Here is a 19,896-nt window from a genome sequence, read left to right as displayed (position 1 = left end):
GACCAGTGGGCTAGATGCAGGGGACTGAGATTGGATAAGGGAAGAACAGAGGAATGAATCTCACTAACTTTCCTATGCACATCCATGAATACACCACAGTGAATCTCACCATCATGTCTATCCACAAGACACCAACCAAAAAGAAAAAAACAAATCTAAAAGTAAATAGCAGAAAGATCAGTGGGAAGGGAACAGGGTAAGGAGGAGGGAGAGGAAAGGGGAAATACTGGGGACTGAATTTGGTCAAATTATATTCCATGCTTTTTAAATTCTGTCAAAATGAATCTGATTGTTAGGTATAGCCAGAAAGAAACAATAAAAAATATTAAAGAAATAAAGAGCAAGGACCCACGAGGAGCAGGGTAAAAGGCCAGGGACTAATCTTGCCTCTGGTTCCCTGAATGCTGTGTCCAGCCAAAGGTCCCCAGCCTGCCTGCTCTGGTGTAGTCCTGCCCTGGGTGGACATAGCTTTGAGACTCTCTGACCTCTGTGTGGCCATATGACCTCTGGCTTTGTGGGGCTCAGCAGCCCACTGTGGAAGGCCCTCTGGTGCCTCAGAATCCCCGGGCACCCTCAGTGGTCCTGGCAGAATGAATCAGTCTTTGAGCGAAGGGGTGGGTTTTTCCCTCTCCCACAGGCAGGATGGGAGACACTGCCCTGTTTGACTTTGAAACAGGAGACAGAACCAGCCTCGTAGGAGGCCTCAGGGACCAAAGTCAATCCACTGGTTCTGTCGTCTGGGTCTTGCCCCTGTTTCACCAAATCAAAGGGGGAAAGAGGAGGGACAGATAGAAGAAAGGAGCATCCAGGGACGAGGGACAGCCGGGAGGAGCCCTGGGAAGGAAAATGGAGGTACATGATAAAACAGCTTTCCTCCTCCCCGGAGTTGGAAACGATTAATCCACAGGCGCTTTTTTTTCCCCCACTGAAATGTGAGCATTGCAAGGGTGAGCGCTGCCCTCGCGGCCGTGAGCGCCTGGGCGCGCGCGCCTGTGTGTGCCGCTGTCATCACAGATGTACCCCCAGCTGTCACTCCATTGCTCCGGCTCTCGGCTCTGCGCACACGCGCGCGCTCTCCTCCCTCTCCCCTCACTTCCCCCTCTCTTATCTGTCTTCCTCCGTCCCTCCCTCTTTCCTTCTCAGTTTGTTATTGACCCAACAGCCCCATCCCCTCTCAACGCAGTGCCACGGGCACTCCGCCGCCGGTGCTGGGTGCTGCGTGCTGCGTGCCAGCTCCCGGCTCCCAGACTCCGGGACTCTGCATCCGGAGCCCACCAGGCTCTGCTTGGCGCTCGTGTCTGGATTTAGAGCTACCTGATCTAAGGGGCTTAGGGTCCCAGTGAAGAAAGGTGAGTGTGAGTACCTGGTGGGAAGGAATGGGGGTCGTGGGGGGTGCATGTTGGTTGGGCATGCAAACTGGGGACCATCTTTGCTGGGTCTCTTGGCTCTGCACAATTAGCAGCGGGTGCCTCCTGCCTGGGGCACTTGCTGGGGCTGGGGAAGCTGCTCAGAACCAGACACCTAGGCATCCCAAAGGTACAGAACACTGGAAACTCTGACCCCACAGTGTTGGGGACTTGAGCTGTGCATTCTTCCAAAGGGGGCAGGGGGGAAGGGAAAGGGGGAGGAGGGCAGTGCTGGTGCCAGATGACAACCCTGGGTGGCATAGAAACCGGTCCCTGCAGCACGAGGAGCAGCAGCCAAGAGCCTTGTGCTGTCTGCATGCCCGGTTCCTTACCGGCAGCCCCAAGGAACTTGAGTGCTATGGGAAGAGGGGTGGGACGGCAGTTAGGTGCTGGTGACAGGCTAGTAGAGGAAGTGGAGGGTAGCAGGGCGGAGGGCCACTCTGAGTGAGGCATGGGAATAGACCACAGGACCAGTGCCCCTTTACAGGTTGCCTTGAGCCTTGGGTTTCTGGCCTTCAGGTGGCTGTCCTTGGACAAGGGTGCAAAGGGGGACTTCCCCAACTGGACACTAGTCCACGTAGGCATGGGTGAGGCCTCGCTGGTGGGGGTGTGGCTGGAAGTGGACAAGGGGGAGTGATCTTACAGCCCTTCCTTGCAAGCTTGGGTACTGCTTCTATCTCACCTGAGCGTCAGACAGGGAGCTGGGCTGTGAGAACCCACCTGGTGTCCCATGGCTGCACGCCTGCCTTTTGCTGCAGAAAGATCAGGTGCCTTAGGAGGACTGTGTGCAGTCAGGCTGTGTCTACCTGGCTGCCTGGTTCTCAGAGGCATGGACACTCAGACTTGGAGCAGGACAGCAGTTCTCAGTACCCCTGAGGCCCATTTCAATACTGCTGGCTTCTGACCAGAAATCTGCAGTTCAAATCCCCGAATGGCAGATCTGGGGCTGGGTTCCAATTGGCTGCTCTGTCCCTCACCCCCAGCTGTCTGCATTTCTAGGGGTGGCAGTGGTGATGTTGGCACCAGGCTGTCAGGGCTTGTTGGGCATTGCCTCGTGTGACTCAGATTGACAGGGCTGCAGCTTAGATAACTACAGCGGGTGGGGGAGGGGAGGGAGCGGAACACGTGGTGAGGGGCGGGGGAAGTCCAGCTGGTAGGGAAACCCAACAGCAGCTTAGGTGCCGCCAAGAAGAGCCCAGCTCTTCCCACCCCCACCTCTCCACTGGCAGAAAGTCTCTGGCACCGCCAAAAGAGGGAGCCCAGGAAAGCCAGGCCTGGGGGCGGCAAGAGAAGGAGGGAGGTTTCTTAAGCAACCGATCTGGTTTCTTTGGGGTTTGGCTGGAAGCAGGGTCTGGGGCCCAGGGCAAGCCAACCCTGTTCCCATTTCCCAGGCACCAGGGCCAAGAGGCCACATGAGGGGGGCGGTGCTGTGGAGGAGGGGGTGGAGGAGGGGTGCTTATGCAATGACTGGGGGTGTTGGGGAGCTCTGTGGGTGGGGAGAGGAGGGGTCTGGTCAGAGGCAGTGTGTCCCCTCTCTGGGTCTCCCTCCTTCTAACCCCAGGTCATATTTCCCCTGCCCCCTGCTTGGGGCCACAGGCAGCCAATGGCAGGAGCTGGCTCTAGGGCTTCAATAGACTCCAGCTCATTCATCAGAGAGGAGAGGGGTGACTCAGGGGGCTTTCCCATTCCACTCCCCAGGGTGCCCTTTTGGGATAGAGAATTTTGACAAGGAAATGCTGGTGCAGGAAGCTGGGAGTGAGAAGGGGGCAGTGTTCTGAAATGAACTAGGAAGGTCTGTATCTGTTCCAACTACAAATATAGAGATTGTTTTAGAACCAGCTTCCTTGCTGCCTGGGCAGTGTGTGTTAGGAGTGATGGGCATGGAAGAGATCTGGAATGTTTCCTAGAAGGGCCTGATGGCCAGACAGGTGGCAGCAGCCTAAATGACACTTGCAGCTTCCCTACTGTCCCCAACCATAGAGAAACCCATGCCATCTCTGCACAGGGCTCAAGCCTGCTGCCCAGGCTCCCTTGCAGCCCTCTGGGGGAAGGGCAGGTCTGACCCTGCAGGCTCATGGCCCTCTGCCTCTCACTAGCTCTGGAACCTCTGCCTCTGCAGAACAAAGGGTGTGGTGGAGGGGACTCTGAGGACCCTTTTTGCTCCTGAGTTCAGTGGGTCCCTTATTCTGAGGGAGTGCATAGGTCTTGTCTCAAGTCCTTGACATTTGACCCCTGGTCTAGTGGAGATATCAGGGGAGGGAGAACACAGCAAGGCCCACACACTTCCCAAGAGACCTGAGGGCCACAATGACTGCATGACTTGCCTTGAGGGATGATGACAGAGATGCTCAGAGAAAGGGCAAGGACACAAGGCCTGGGGTGAGTTGGTGGTTTCTAGCTATCTGAGCCAACCCCACCTGGAGGGTTACTTTTCATGTGTAGGAGAAATGAAAGGGGCTGGTGCACCCCTGCCACCCTAACCCTGTCCCTCTGCAGTGAATGAGTGCTGGCAGACTGCTCCAAGCTGGGGGAGGGGCAGTGGTGGTGGCTGAGGCAGGTGCTCCAGGGGGAAGCAGCTCCCGCCCTCCAAGTCTCAGGGATGCAGCAGCCCACTCAGCCGGCTGGAGCACGTGGAGCCTTCTGCTTCTCCTGCTGCCTCACTACCTCCCCCAGCACTGGCATCCCCCGAGCTTCCAGCCCACCCCCGCCCCCACCTCAGCACCCAACCCTGGCCAGAAAGATCTTGGGCTCCTAGGACTCGTCACCACACCTGTGTCACTACTGAAAGAGGGGAGACTTGCAGGGGAGGTGCGGCTTGCATCTCAGTCCAGCAAGTCACAGAGCTTGTTTCTCCATGGAGAGGACGGGGACCCACTCAGCTCCACTGAGACAGTGGATGAGGAAATGCCAGGTAAACGGTAAAGTTCTGCATACATTTCCCTGTTCCTGTCTCTACCTTTCTCCACCAGAAGCCTCCACATGTGAGAGGTTGAAGAACAGGATGAACGTAGGAGCTTATAAGGGCAACTGAGTCAGTAATTTTGTCACCAGATGGCTCAGGCACGGAGCGGTATTCTCCCATTTACCTAAGCTTAGGTAAATGTTTCCTCTCACCTATCATGGGCACAAGTCCACTTCATTTCCTGTGCCTCAGTTTTCCCTATCTACACAATGGTGTTAATGATGATAACCAGAGTTGTATGAGCCTTAAGAACTCTAGGTAGGTGTTTGACTGTGGCCACTGTCTCTCTCTGGGCAAAGGCTTCTTGGAAGAGATACAAAAGTCAGAGCCCTGGCCCTGGCCTAGGCCTGGTGGGTCCTCCAAGCTCACTAAGGCCCATGCTATTCCTGACTGGTATCTGGCCCCAGTGACAGGCCAGCATTATTTCCCAGGTGGCTGTTTGTCCCTGTCTGGGAGGTACCAGCCCAATACTCCTCAAACTTAAATATGCATACAAATTGCCTGGGATCTTCTTAAAATGCAGATTCTCATTCCATCTGCCTGGGTGGGATCTGAGATTCTGTATTTCTAGACTTCCAGGCTAGACTAATGCTGTAGATCCATGGAGCACACTTTGAGTAGCCAGGGGTTAGAGCCAAAGCCACATGTTTCTTGGGGGCTTTGGGGGTTTTCAGCCCCATATTCTCAAATCAGGAGCCTAGTGAGGGAGTCCCAGGGACCCTCCTGGGTCCCAGCCCCTTCCTTCTGGTCTGTCCCTGAGACAAAACCCAGGCGAGCAGTCAGAACACGTCTAGTGAAACTGAGAGAAGGGGTTCTTTCTGGCAGGACCCTAGTGCTTTTCTGCCCTCCATTCCCCACCCCCAGGTTGGGACTCCCCTCAAAGGCTGTTAATTGATTCCAGCAGTCGGCCAGCACCTCCTGCTACAGCTGTTCTCCAGCCTGGCAATTAGGTCACCCCTTTCCAGAGGAGACTGATCTTCTAGGGGCAGAAAGGAGTCCTTTGCTTGGGGGTGTGTGGGTGGGCAGAGGATTAAGGGTCTAGGAAATGCTAGTTCCCCCCATATTTCCCTGTGAGTTAGGAAGGCTCTGAAGTCCAGAAAAAGTCCTCCCCAAAAGCAGGATCGACTACCTGGAGAGCACAGTGTGTGTCCTCATAGATCAGGGAGCTTGTTTAGATCACATTTCTCCAAAGCACACACACTGTCCTGCCACCTTGCCAGGCAGTGACAAGGGTCTGTGCTGTGAGGCTGCTTACCCTGGTTTGTGCATGGGCAACGGTTCAAGGCTGGGGATGGGCATCTGACCCTGTACTTAAGGGCCCTTCTCCACTGAATGCTTCTTTGCAGGTCAACCCTGGGGCTCCTTTGTTGGGGTGACCCTGAGCAGAGTCAGGTGGGAAAGAGGAGCCTGCTGGGGGAGGGTAGGAGCCTCAGGCAGAAGTCAGGACTGAGTGTAGTGGGAGACTTTTCTTCACAGCCTGTTTCCCTCAGGAAATCAGAAGAAGTGGGGACAGAAGCTGGGCTGGGTCTCCAGTCCCCCATAAGGGGCTATGCATGGAGAATGTCCTGGGTTAGAGACTGTCCTGGGGGTGGGGAGGGGGGTCTCTCCAGATCTTGCTTCCAGGCTGGCAGTGTCCCTGTACATCTGCCTGCTGAGGGCACTCAGGGAGGCATCCTGCTCTGCTGCCCGAGTGTTGGCCTGAGGAGATGTGCTGGAACGGTGCCAGCCAGGCCTGCATGTGTGTAGGTGCGTGCATGTGTTTGGTTGCACATGTGCGTGCACCTGTGCAGGCATGCGTGTTAACACATGCCCAACGGCACTGTGTGTGTTTGCACCACGTGCTGTGGATGGAGCTCCAAACACGTGTCTGAGAGGCCTGTGGGTGCGCGGCCCACTCTATGCACACATAAGCATCTCCCCGCAAGGGCCATTGCTGGGTGACAGTCACCAGGGAGTGGTTGAGCAGCCTGACTCAGAAGCCTGCAATCCAGTTCCTGACATACTATGTGACCTTGGGCAAGTTGGTCATCACGTCTGTACCTCAAGTGGCCACTGACCTGCCTACTGTTTCACAGATGCTGCAAAGTTCTTGGTTGGTGTTCTGAGGGGCAGGGCTTGAGGGACACAGTGGGGATGGGTATTGCCACCTGTGAAGGCAGGTCTGTGGTGTGAGCCTGCCACACATTCAGCATCATGTGACAGCGCACAGCCCCAGGACAAGCTCAGGTGCCATGTGCTTAGGAATAAGAAATAACCCAGAATGTGAAGTTACTGGGACCAGGGAAGACAGGTGTCCTGTGGACCTGCTGCTGATCCTTCCTAATGAGGAAGGCATGTTTCCTCACACCCATGATGGCTCCAGTCCAAGGTGTTGTGTACTTAGTCTGTGTTAACTCTTAAATTCTACCCACTAAGTGTCATGTTCATGGCTTTTAGAGTTAAGGAAACAGAGATGTGTAGAGTGTAAGCAGTTTGTTTGAGGGAGTAGCCAGACGGGATTCACAGAGCCTCAGCACTTGTGCAACTGAGCCAGGAGCCTACAGGCACCTGCCCTGAGAGCAGCTGGAGAAGGACAACCTGGCTGCTCCGCCTGTTGAGTGCACAGGACCCACTCAAAGAGCAGTGTGAGGATGAGCTGCCCCACAGCCCACAGCAAGCTATAGGTGAGCCACTCTGCCAGCCTCTGCCCAGCTTTTCACAAACTGGTCCTCACTATATGGAGGAAGTGGGGGCAAAGACAAAGCCCAGACTGACACGGAGGGCTGCTAATTCCTGAGAAGCTGCCACACCGCCAGGCCACATAAGCCACAGGCCACAGTGGAGGCCTCCTGAGGACCACCAGAGGGGGAAGAAAGAGGGTTGGGGGACAGGGTGCGGGGGAAAGGCCATAGGAGCCTCAGCGAGATCCTAATGCCTGAGGGGAACCCTCAGCATGCTTCCAAGCTGAGCACGCAAGCCAGCCAGCGTCCTGACGGCTCCTTCCACCTCCTCAGCTATCATCTTCTCTGCCATTGGCTCTCAGGCTCCCAGAATTAAACCAGCCTACGGGAGGCGGGAGGGGGAGGCTGCAAACAGGAATTACCAAAGACGCTGAATTTGGCAAACAAGGAAGGTCAAACTTTGGGAGCCTGACACAACTGTGCCCTTTGGGCATCCAGAGGGGACTGGGGTGTTGGCACAGTCTTCACAGCCAAGCCCCATCCTGGTCCCTACCACCAGTTGGGAGATGTCACCTCTGATGGGGCTAGCAGGGTGGAGGCTCTGGTCTCCCTTGTAACAGCTCTTGGCCACATGCAGAAGGAAGTGGGGATGCAGAGGAGGCCTGCGTTCCATTTAGGAGACACAGGGTTGGGGCAGACCCTAGGAAGGGTGACTGAGTGCCTCCTTTTCCCCCTAGAAGAGCAAGCTGCTCTCTGCACACCTGGCCTCTTCCCAGCCCTTGGTGATCTCACCCTCTCCTCCGTGGCCCTGTCTCTCCTGTGCCAGCAGCTGTTGCAGCATGAACCCCTGAGCTGATGAGTCTTATTATAGACTGGCTGGCGGAAGAGGGAGCATTGCAATTCCCCCCAAGGCGACGGAAGCAGGGCCACCCAACGGCTCTCACCTGACCTGCCAGCAGACATCGCAAAGGATCTGGCCTCTGTCTCCCTGAGCCATGGTAAGCAGTGGTGGGGTGGGGAGGGGGCACTGGTGAGACCGGGACTGGGGGGAGGGAAGCAAGCAGCATAGGTGGGCACTATACCCTGAAACCTCACCTTGCTCACCTAGGAGAGATGGGCCTCAGTTTCCCTACCTGTGATGTGGGAAAGTCCAGACAGAGGAGACCATATTGTAATGAAAACATTTTAGAGGTCACCATTCCAGAGAGGCATCAAGAAGAGGCAAGGAGAAGCTGGGCGGGGACATGGGGGGAGGGAGTTCAGGTGGCAGTTCCTGCATCCTACAACCTGGAGCCAGGTCTGAGGGCTCTTAGGCAAGCCTAAGGCTGCCCTGCCCATCCCCCCAGGGAGTTGAACATTTCCTGCCTTCTCTCTTTCTGCTCCCCCTTGTTTTTCTTCTTGCCCACACCCAGGGAATCATAGCTAAGGGAACAGGAGAGGGAATGAGGAATGTAAAGAGACACCTGGGCCCTCTTCCTAACCCCTGGGTTGGAACAGGGCCTCAAACACCTGCCCCGCCCAGCTCTCTTTCTTTCTCTCAGGACTGACAGGCAGAGCACCCCAAGGGCTCCTCTCTCTCCAGAGCTGCAGGGCCTGGAGAGCCGTGGGGTTCACCATGCTGGCACCGGGTAATGGCTCTGAGCAGAGGACCAGGCTTGCCCTGCAGTGGAGGCAGGTCTCCTGTGAGTATGCCCCTGGCCACAGGGTGAGGGCACAATTGGGGCGAGGTGCGAGCTCAGCACAGCATGGAGGGAGACTTCTCAGGCTGCAGGGAGGTTGTAGACATACTTTCCCATGATGCCCAAGGCTCTGCACTGGGAAACCAGGCTCAGGCCTGTGATAATGGCATCTGGGGAAGTCAAGAAAAGAGCCACTCTGAGAGCTTTGGTGGCTGGATTAGGAGCTGGAGGCCATGACAGTTGGTCTTGTCTCCCTAGGTAGGTCTGTTGAATCCTTCCCAGTGCTTTGGGTTCTCTGAGAGTCAATAAATTCTCTGTTGGAGAATGGTCAGGCTTTCTGAATTTTAAATAGCATGGATGGTGCCTGGAGTGTCAGTCTGTCCCAGCCCACCCTGAAGTCCCAGCTCAGGCTGGGTCGGGATGTCTAAGGGGGAACTGCTCTCCATAGTCGTCAGCTGGATGGAGCTGGGGACACCTCTTAGGCTTTTTATGCCTCACTCAGTCCTTCCAACTCTAAATAGAGCAACTCCTAGGCTCTTGGAGTATGGTGTTGGAGGGGACCTTGGGGATGGATCCATCATCCTGCACACAGGCACATTGAGGTGTGAATGTTAATGACAGCAATGCTCACAGGTTGTCAGGGGAAAAGAAAACCTGAGCATTTCTCTTCATCTGAGGGAAAGGGACAAGGTCAACAAGGCCTGGTTTGCCCCAGGCTACATGGTAAGAGGTAAGAAATGTCCCTGAGGGACATGATTCTGCCTGGCTTCTCCCCGCCTCAGTCGGCCTGTGATCCAGCTGCCCCATGACAGGAGCAACCTGAATTATTCACCAGGTGAGAGTGGCTGATCCCTGAGCAACTCAGATCCCTTTTCAGCCTCGCTCTAGGGTCACTCAGCACCTCGCAATACAGGATTATGTTTTCTTGTCATTAGAGCTTCTATGAGTTTCTGGGGCGGGGGTGGGGAAGGAAAGGAGCCGCTCTTTTCGAAACATTCCCACCTCGTCCTCCTAGTCTCTTCTCCGGGAGGGGGATCCTTATGTTCATCCGTCTGAGAGGGGAGCTTGAGGGGTTGAATATTTTTCCTCTGGGGAAACTGAAGTCTGAAGAGCGCTGATGTCAAATGACATGGAGGGGGTGGGGTGCCGCAGGCTGACCTGGCCGCAGATGGGTTCAGAGAGGTGACAGGTGGGCAGTGACCTCATGTAGCCGACAGAGGTCTTCAGTTGGCTTCTGTGACCAAGCCAGGGCCCATTTCTCATCAAGAACAAAGAGGCTCAGGTGTCAGTCTTACAGAACATCTCTGGGCTGTCACTGATCCTCAGTGGGGGACAGGCACATCCTGTTCCTTCAAGCTCTGCCCTTTGGGACACTGGATGACCTACCAGACAGAGACTCAAGACTGTCCCACCCAGGCACCCAGCTTGTGTGGCTGTTAGCTGTCTGGGTGGCTCCGACCAGGCTACGTGCTGGGCCTGCATCTTGCCAGTTCTCTAGCTGGGGTCTTTCCTCTGGGCTCGGTGGAGCTGACCTCATGCAGCTGAACTATTTTGAGCTCATCCTTTTTTCCCTTCACTGTGAGCATATTTCTCTGATATTCAGGAGGACAGCTGGGGAGGTTTCAAGGTCACTGTTAGAAAGGACCGGCTCCACAATGGAATGGGATGTTTTGTTGGATTGTTCTCTGAGGATTGTTTCTCCCAGCTCTTCCACAAACCAGACCCCATACTTGCTACTCAAAGGCATCTTGGGCAAAAGATGGGATCATGAAAGGAATTCTGTCAATTGATCCATCATGCAGAAATGCTGCCCTGAGGCTACTTGGAACAGAAACCCAGGCTAAGAGCATGGGTGGCTCTAGGTTAAAAATAAGTCATGGAACCTGTCCTGGGTCCCATGAGTTGTCAATGTTGCAGGGGTGTTGTGCATCTTATCCTTGCCATTCCCACAATGCTCTCCAGAACAGGGACCTAGGTGGTCCTGGGTTCTAACCCTCCTACTAGCCCCATCTTGGTTGTGTGATTCTGATAAATGGGAGAGCATTTGGGAAGTTGTAGGGGGCAGTGTCAGGAGTGCCCTCTTATTACCTGCCTTTCCATACACAGAATATCTTAGCCTTCCTCATGCAGTTCCAGGTTGGGGTGAAGTGCAGAGGAAAATGACCCAGCATGGGCTCTTGTCTTTTGGAAAGAGGGGAACAAAGGAGCAGGCTTCTCTGATATCCTCATATTTATGCTCCCAAGGAGGTCAATCACTGTGGACCAGCATGGCTTGTCCTCTGGGCTCAGGCCTGTGACTCGGCAGCCTCACACTCCACTGAAGTGGCTTTTGTCTGATGTGCGGTGAGGCAAAGACCTGCTGGCACAGTGTGATGTCCATTAGCATACAAGTGTCTCTGGATTTGTTAATTAGCTTTTTGTGTGGTTAATAAATGTTTGTGCATTGGTTTTGGTTTGTGCCAAGGGAGATACAGCCAAGAGGCCATTATGATATGAACCTGGAAGGAGGGAACGGGAGCTGGAATCAACTCCTAGCCTGTTGCTTTTTCCCACCTGTCTGTCCCTCCTCCCCAAAGGGATCACCTGCTGGATCGCCCTATATGCTGTGGAGGCCCTCCCCACCTGCCCTTTCTCCTGTAAGTGTGACAGCCGTAGCCTGGAGGTGGATTGCAGCGGCCTGGGCCTCACTGCTGTGCCTCCGGATGTGCCCGCTGCCACCCGAACCCTCCTGCTCTTGAACAATAAGCTGAGCACCCTGCCAAGCTGGGCTTTTGCCAACCTGTCCAGCCTGCAGCGGTTGGACCTGTCCAACAACTTCCTGGACCAGCTGCCCCGCTCCATTTTTGAAGACCTGACGAATCTGACGGAGCTGCAGCTGCGCAATAACAGCATCAGGACCCTGGACAGGGATCTGCTGCAGCATTCCCCACTGCTGCGCCACCTGGACCTGTCCATCAACGGCCTGGCCCAGCTGCCCCCGGGGCTTTTTGATGGACTCCTGGCTCTGCGCTCCCTCTCCCTCCGCTCCAACCGCCTGCAGAACTTGGACCGACTGACATTTGAGCCCCTGGCGAACCTGCAACTGCTGCAGGTTGGGGACAACCCCTGGGAGTGTGACTGTAACCTTCGAGAATTCAAACACTGGATGGAATGGTTCTCTTACCGAGGTGAGTGCAGCCCTTCCTGCCTGGGCAGGTGAGGCTCAAGGAGATCACCCCTGGCAGAGAGTCTTTCCTGGTGGCTGAGACGAGGTCTGGGGAAAGAACAGAGTGACCCTACCTCTCTGCCAGATAGGCTAGTCACAAGCATCACCCCCCATGTGCAAAGCCATTCCTCTCCCTACTGGTAAGTACAGGCTGCTGATCCCCCTCCCCCACTGCACCCCTTTCTTCTCTATGTCCCTCTCTGTGCTTCTGACCTTCATTTTTTTTTTCTCACTGTAATTGATCTCAGTTTTGTAGGGTTAGTAAGGAAACTTTAAGACACAGGATACTTTCTCTATATCCCACCAGGTACGCTTCTGGGTTTCCCGGATGTGCTAAATGGAACACGAAAACCTGCCCTTCTTTCCAATAACACCACTGCCTCTACAGTATCAATCTTTTACAGAAAGGTGAAATGTAACAAGCCTACAGACACAGCCAAATTGTCCTCTGGATGATGATGCCAGCTTCCTCTCCCATGAAATTTTGTTATCAAAACTGTTAATAAGAAGCCAAGTGGGAGCTCCGGTGTAGCTCAGTATAGAGCACCTGCCTAGCATGTGTGAGGCTCTGGGTTCCATCCCTAGCATTCGGGAAAAAGCCACATGGTTTGTTTTACTTTTTTTTCCCTTCCACCTTTCTTTCTTTTCTTTGGAGGGGGGCAGTACTGGGGATTGAACTCAGGGGCACTTGACCACTGAGCCACATCCCCAGCCCTATTTTTATTTTATTTAGAGACAGGGTCTCACCGAGTTGTTGAGCACCTTGCCATTGTGAGGCTGGCTTTGAACCCGCAAATCTACTGTCTCAACCTCCCGAGCCACTGGGATCACAGGCATGCGCCACCATGCCCAGCCTTCCGCCTCTTTTTAATCTGGGAAAATTTTGCAATGACCTATAAAATGATCAAATGAAATAATAAAATAAAAGGGAAAGGGGGGGCAAATAAGTAAGCACAATGGTTAAAGTGCCAGGCCTGGGTTTGAATTTTGACCCTGCCACCCACGACCTGTGTGACCTTGAAAAAGTTGATTAATATCTCTGTGGCAGTGTACCATCTGTAACATGGGGAGAAAAGCAGTACTTATTTTATGGAATCATTGTGAAAAATTTAAAAAAGCAATGCATACAAAATGTCTTGAAAAGTGCCCAGCATACTCTCATTTATTTGCTCATTTGCTACTAGTACTGATGAGATGCAATTTGGTACCCAGCACAAAGTAGATGCTCAATGAATGTTTGCTGAATGAATCAACATTGAATAGTGTGAAAAGAATGCTAATGCTTTTCACCAGCCTTACTATTTGTATTTCCTATCCAGCCACTAACTCAATTATTCCTAAGCAGTTCTGACGTGTTGGTTAATTAAAAACATTTTACAAACTATGAAGTGCAGTGAAATGTTAGTCACTATGATAATTTCTCCTATTTTCATGAGTGGAGAAATAATGATTAATATTGTTGTAATAGTTTCCAGTTTACAAATGTTTTTTTCATGTCCCTTATCTATCTTAATCTCTCTAGCAGCTTAATTGAGATAGGTTCTTATTTTATAGCTAAGAAAATGAAAACTCAGATGTAATTAAGTTAAGCAATTTTCACAAGATGCAGCCAAGTTCCAACCTCAGGTCTCCTGAGCAAGAGAAAGAGGTGGCTCTACTCTTAGTCATCAGTTCATGTGTAGAGGTAGCACTCTGTGCACATTCACCGGACTTGAGTGACCCAGGGGGTTGGTGGCACAAAGGAGCTAGGTATCTGCACATGCAGACCAATGCGCCATCCTTAGGAAATGTCCTTGCCCTTTCACAAAGAAATCGGGAAGGGAATTCTCTGCACAAAAGGGCCTGGAATAGGAATGCACATTTTTCAGAATTTTTCCATAATTGAATTGTTTTCAACCTTGCACTCCTTAAAAACTAACTAAATAAATAAAGTAAAAATCCTGGGAAGTTCTCATCAGGGTCCTGGGGTAAGACTGATGTCTACGGAATAAGGAGACTCGTGGTGGTTGGGCTAGAAGAGGGAGCTGGCAGTGAGGGAGTGGCTGGAGCCCAAGCCCCTTCAGCAGTCAGCAGGGTGTCTATTGCCTGCATCTAGATTTCACTGGAAGCTGAAAAGAGGCCAAAATCCAAGTTTCACTTCCCAGGGGACATCCAGGCAGCTTCATCTCCTTAGCTACTGTCCCTCACATCTCACCCCGGCTCTGCGTCTACATTCCCTGTGGTCCTCTCTGCCTTCACTGCCCATCACCGCCCACACAGCCTCATCAGCACCAGCCTCCTGTCTCTGGGATTCCCTCCCAAGATGCTCTTGCACCTGAGTCACTGTGGGGGGACACTGGACCGTTCCTAACAAGGAACAGGGAAAACTTTCTTGCTCCCCATTTTACTCCCTGCTCTCGGGAGGTAGTCTCCTGCATAGAGAATCAGGGGCTAAGGCTTTTGATTCTTGTCCCTTTTGTGAGAGGGAGGGACCCCCTGGAGGGATAAGATACTGTGTTGTGGGTTCCCAGATGGGCATGAGCAGGCAGATTCAGGGCTAGAGAAAGCAGAGCTGGGGTCTGGCTGGGACACTGGCTCTCTTTCACTGACAGTTCTTTCCTGAGCATCTTCCCCAGTGGGCACTTCCTCCTGTGGGTCAGGCTGACCCAGGAGAGGGCAGGCTTGAGGGAACTGGCTGTGAGCTTCTCTATAAAATGGGAATAATGATAATATCCATTTCCTGTGGCTTCTGTGGGGATGAGATGGCATGATATCTCTAACTCATCCACCGTGCTGCCTGCCTTGGTCAATGCTGATTTCTCTCCTCACCTTCCTCTTCTATAGACAGTGATTCCAGGATTGACTGCTTTGCTTGAACTATAATCTAGGTCTTCCATATTGGGGTCCTAGGGATGGAGAGAGGGAGTCCAGGTTCCTGATATCTACTCAGACCCTCCTTTCTTCTCCACTGGATGCAGGGGGGCGCCTGGACCAGCTGGCCTGCACCCTACCCAAGGAACTGAGGGGGAAGGACATGCGTATGGTCCCCATGGAGATGTTCAACTACTGCTCCCAGCTGGAGGACGAGAACAGCTCAGCTGGGCTGGATGTTCCTGGGCCACCCTGCACTAAGGCCAGCCCAGAACCCGCTAAGCCCAAGCCTGGGGCTGAGCCTGAGCCAGAACCCAGTACGGCCTGCCCCCAGAAGCAGAGGTACCGGCCAGTGAGTGTGCGGCGCGCCATCGGCACAGTGATCATCGCGGGAGTCGTCTGCGGCATCGTCTGCATCATGATGGTGGTGGCTGCTGCCTATGGCTGCATCTACGCCTCCCTCATGGCCAAGTACCACCGCGAGCTCAAGAAGCGCCAGCCCCTGATGGGGGACCCTGAAGGCGAGCATGAAGACCAGAAGCAGATCTCTTCTGTGGCCTGAGAGCCCCCCACCTAGCCCAGGTAGGAAGGGCAGGGAGAGCTCACCGGAGATGGCTCTGGAAAGGGCTGGCTCTTCCTCCCATCACGGTCCCTGCCTTGGCCTGACAATGGCCACTACTTCCCCAGTGATATTCTCCTCCCAGCCCTCCAGCAGCACAGCCATGGGGTGGCCATCTCCATGAACTTTCAGGTCTCCTGGAAGCTGACATTGTGCTGAAGTCTCTTGTGCGTGCTCCTCTTAGGGCCACCGAATCTTTGGAACACTTGGGGGTTCTCCTTAAGCTTCTGGCCACCGGAAGAAAGAACATGTGTGCAAGAGGAGCCTTCTGGACTGAGCACGCCCATCGCCCCTCCTGCCCCGGGGGTGGTCGCAGCTGGGTGACTCTCCCTATCTCTTGCTCATTCCCACATCATCTGCACTTAGTGGGCAGGGAGGGAGTGGTTTGGGAGCTTGGGGTAGATTTCTGTGACTCTTTTCTAATCCAGAAAGGTATTCTTAGCCCCTCTATAGTGTGAAAGCTGAGTCCTGCCTTCAGTGGCTAGTACTAACGTGCAGAGACACCAACCCTGTGATCTGGACACAGCACTTGAACACATAACGCTGTGATTACAGCATCCTGCCCCAGCAGAGGCCAGTCTGTCCCTGTATCTGCTACAGATCACTCTGACCACCCTGCTCCAGGATTCACTGAAATTCCCTCACACACATTCACAGCATCACCAGCACAGTCTCGTGTATTGAAATCACACACACACACACACACACACACACACACACACACACACACACACGTCACATGAAGACAGAGGCCATACCAGCTCAGGTGGCAGAGATAGGCTTCCCCCTCGGGTCTCTAACCCTGGGACCACAGAACTGCTGCTGGCCGCAGTCTTCTCAAATCAACGGGAGTGGGGGGAGGAACCCAAACCAATGACACAGGATTCCTTTGAGATCCCCTAAAGTGGGCCAAAGTGGTGCTGCTGAAGGAGCCTGCCGTCACCATGGTAACCTGCTCACACCTCTCCTGCTGGGTTTTCCAGGGACAAGGCCGAGAGGCCTGGAAGCTGCTGCATGTGTGGACGGCAGCCTCCTGAGAGCCCAGCCACACACTGGGTGTTCCCTCACGAACTGTGAGTGCAGCCTCACGGCCAGGCCGGTGGGGACACCCACCAGTTCCACACCTGCAGCCTCAGCACTGCTACTCTGCACCTCCCACCTGCTCCATCTCCAGCATCTTCCACCTGTGACCATGGGGCTGGGACGGGGCTGTGTTCTAGGATTGGTAGCCCCCCCCGAGGGAAAACAGGTGGCAGGCAGACGGCACACAGACGGCATACTGGTCCTCTCTGAGGCTCGGCGACTGCCAACACCTCCCTGTAAGACTCCAGGACAAGGGACAGAAGAGCCCCGTTCTGTTCGGATCCCTCAATGCGGGCTTCCTTTCTCAGGGGTTTGTCTCCTCAGTCTGGCTCCTCAGAGCTTCGGATTGCCCCTAGACTAGGGTCTGAACTAGAGAGTGGGCCTGGGGTCCTGTCTGGGACAGACACACCTGTCTCTGGGGCTGGGCAGGTTTTCAGGGTCTTTGTTTGAGGCTGTCCCTGTCCTTGGGAGTCTGGTGTGTGGTGAGTCCCTAGGTCTCCCTCTACTGGACTCTGGCTTCCTCTTACTCAAAGAGGACCAGGAAATGCCACGCTGGCTCCCGGCTCTACGATGGGGGTCCTGGTGTTGGCACTGGGGGAAGACAGCCCCGAAGGAAGGGTCCAAGGAGGGTATCAGGGTAGGCCCAGCTTGCCTCCTCTTCCTCCTTACTCCAAGAGTGGGTGGGGGGTGTGGAGAGCCTTCGAGAAGGTCCTTCTCCAGCAGGTGGACAGAGAACACCTCAGCTCGAGTGTAGGCTGCTGTTATCAGATCACACGCCCACCCTGGCTGGGGGCACAGTCTTCCTTCCTCTCTTGGCTTGCAGACTGACACCAGAGCTGGGGATTTTCTAAGGGAATGGGGGAGGGGAGGGCATTGTCAGTGGTGGTATCTTTAGCCTGAGACAGAAGATTTTTAAAGGCAAAATTATATTTCTGGTTTGTTGTTTCAGAAGACCAATAAAGACTGTATTTTCCTATGTACTTCCTGGTTTCATTGGGTGGGAAGGGGAGATGGGTGCTGGGAGACTTGCACCCTGCCCCCTCACACCTCCCCAGGCAGTGGAACACAATGCTGAGGGACATCACCCTGATGCACAGGGCTCTAGGTGACACATGGGTACCTCCCACCCAGGGCCCAGGGCCGGGGCCTCACGGCTTCACTGGGAGTCAAGTGGAGGCAGCATCTTGGGTTAGGAGGCAGCCGAGGGCGGCTAGCTCCCGGCAAGGCTGAGCTGGGATTTTAAGTCCGCCCACGCTCTGGCCTGAAGATCTGGCCGCAAGAGCCTCGGGGTAGCCTCACCAGGCAGCACCACAGCTTGTGGAGTGAAGAAGGTAAGCGGGAGACCCCGCGGTGGCTCTGTGCCCTGGGGGTGCTCATCCACCCTGGTTTGATGGAATCCGTCCTGGCAGTCAAGGTCAGATGGGCCTGCATGGCAAGAGGCCTGTTTTTGCCCAGAGGATCCCGCTGTGTACCAGGAGGTGGGGAGGGCTCCTTTCAGGGACTTCTCTGCTGACTGGGTTTTATTTATTTTTATTTTTTTGGTATCAGGGATTGAACCCAGGGGTGCTTAACCATTGAGCCACATCCTCAGCCCTTTTAAATATTTTATTTAAAGACAGGGTCTTTAAATGAGTTGCTTAGGGACTCCGTAAGTTGCTGAGGCTGGCTTTGAACTCATGATCCTCCTACCTCAGCCTCTCGAGTTGCTGGCATTACAGGCATGAGCAACTGCGCCTGGCTGGATGACAGGGTTTTGTTAACTCACTGAGTTCGACAGGATTTGCAGAAGCCCTGCTTAACCCGTTACCACCATCTTGGCTTTCTAGGAGTGAATTAAGCACCAGCAGATCACACTTCAGACTTCAAGCATGGATCCTCCAGGGGACAGAGCAGGTGGGGGTCAGAATTAGGCCTGGAAAGTTAGAGGCAGGGGACTGAGGAGAGGGCAAGAGTGGAAGAACAAGGCCTCTGGGATTGTTACTTGGCCAGTCAACTTCCTGGCTGCACTGGCCTCTGGCTGAGTGGGTCTGGGCTATATGGCACATCGGTCTTCAAAGACTAAGAGGGAATTTCCTCCTTCTGGGAACTTTCCTTGGATGGCAAGCCAGCAAGCTAGGAGCAAACCCCAGACAGAAGTGAACCATCAGGATCCCCTTCCCCGAAGTTCAGCTCTACTCGATGGCAGAACTGGGTGGCCCACCTTCCCTAGGAAGTGGTCAATGTGGGATGTTGCCCTCAACTAGCCCTAATCATTGTAGTGGACCTAAGACAGGTCCACTGTCCCGAGAGGAGAGCAAGGCTCCCAGGAGCCTTGCACATGTGTTATTCAAGTATTGGAGTTTCCAGGGGTCTGAAGGCTAAGTCCATACTGAGGCCAAAGGACCCCTAAGGAAGGAGACATTGTGCATCTCTAGATACCAGGAAAGGCCTCTGCACAGTATGTCTTGCAGGACACACTGGAAACCCAGCAGCAAGCAAAACACATTCTATATATCATGGCACCACTGTTGCTGTCATTACACTTGACCGTGTTCCTCAACTGGGGCTTCGAGGATGGGGGAGTGGAAAATAGAGACTTACCAAAAGCTGTCTTTTTAGAAATTTTGCATGTGCTGCTGATAAATCACTTGCTTAGGGATACAAGGACCCCCTTCATCCACCTGCCCTCCTGTATAGGCCCATGGCTTCATGAATGCCCTTCTCCTGTCTTCTCCCCCTGCTCAGTGCACAGATACCACAGTGCATCCCCCAATCACATACACTGTGCTCACCCACTCCTGGAGCTCACATGCACTCAGGGCCACCAGCTTCTAGGGACAATGAATAAACCCCCTATCCCTCCTTGCGCAACAGGAACCAGCTGGCTCTGGGATGAGGGAGGCTGAGCCACACAGGTCAGGAGAGGAAATTACAAAATGAAATTAAAAATATATATAACAAAACAAAACAAAAAAACCTGCAGTGTCAGTTCACCAGCGCCTCAGCCTTTCCCCATCACATCCGTGCAACCCAGAGCGTCAGAGCGATTGTCTGCAGCGAGTTAAACTAGAGGCACTGGGACACGGTTTCTATGGCAACCCCTCACGGCTCTAATTCAGCCCTGAGTTAAAAATGATATCAAATAATTGGAGAGTGCAGGAAAGCACAGCCAGCAGCCAGGCCCCATGCCCTTTCTCCTTTCTAGGTCATTAGGGGTGGAAAAGCTGAGAAGGCCACATGTGGGGGGCGGGCAGACATAAGCCCTGCCAGGGCCACAGGATGGTCTTTAGGGAGAAAAGTTTAGGTTTAACATTTGGTCTGGAAGTGGGACTGGGACTTGTGTGCCAGGGGCTACAGAAAGAAAGGTGCTGGACTGTCCTGAGTCCCTTCTGAGAGCCACAGTCGGGGACATGTCACAGACTACCAGTGATGCATGAATTTCCTTGTGACAAC

The 19,896-nt window shown here is 53.8% G+C and overlaps 2 protein-coding genes across 15 annotated transcripts in view; one reads left to right on the top strand and one right to left on the bottom strand.

Annotated features, from left to right (window-relative positions):
• Positions 1–19,896, bottom strand: part of Cacna2d4 (calcium voltage-gated channel auxiliary subunit alpha2delta 4) — a 106,961-nt gene that overhangs the window by 23,784 nt on the left and 63,281 nt on the right. The gene's annotated exons all lie outside the window — the stretch shown is intronic.
• Positions 755–17,444, top strand: Lrtm2 (leucine rich repeat transmembrane protein 2). 9 transcript variants are annotated; one of them, XR_013423210.1, is made up of 6 exons: positions 755–1,349; positions 7,858–8,026; positions 8,551–8,710; positions 11,284–11,874; positions 12,220–12,518; positions 12,646–13,296. XR_013423210.1 is itself a non-coding variant. In XM_078015467.1 (6 exons), exons 2-5 carry the CDS (start codon positions 8,024–8,026, stop codon positions 15,322–15,324), a joined length of 1,209 nt encoding a protein of 402 aa, XP_077871593.1. In that variant the 5' UTR covers positions 808–1,349; positions 7,858–8,023; the 3' UTR covers positions 15,325–15,344; positions 15,566–17,444. The 9 variants fall into 9 exon arrangements, 8 of the variants coding, with proteins under 8 accessions (XP_040137096.2, XP_077871593.1, XP_040137095.2 ...); XM_078015467.1 differs by lacking the exons at positions 12,220–12,518; positions 12,646–13,296 and adding exons at positions 14,870–15,344; positions 15,566–17,444 and having other exon boundaries at positions 808–1,349; XM_040281161.2 differs by lacking the exons at positions 12,220–12,518; positions 12,646–13,296 and adding exons at positions 8,137–8,249; positions 14,870–17,444 and having other exon boundaries at positions 810–1,349; positions 8,570–8,710.

This window comes from Ictidomys tridecemlineatus, chromosome 6, assembly GCF_052094955.1.
Source record: "Ictidomys tridecemlineatus isolate mIctTri1 chromosome 6, mIctTri1.hap1, whole genome shotgun sequence".
Taxonomy (NCBI): domain Eukaryota; kingdom Metazoa; phylum Chordata; class Mammalia; order Rodentia; family Sciuridae; genus Ictidomys; species Ictidomys tridecemlineatus.
Note: the sequence above shows the minus strand (reverse complement) of the source record. Positions and strands in the feature narration are given on the sequence as shown.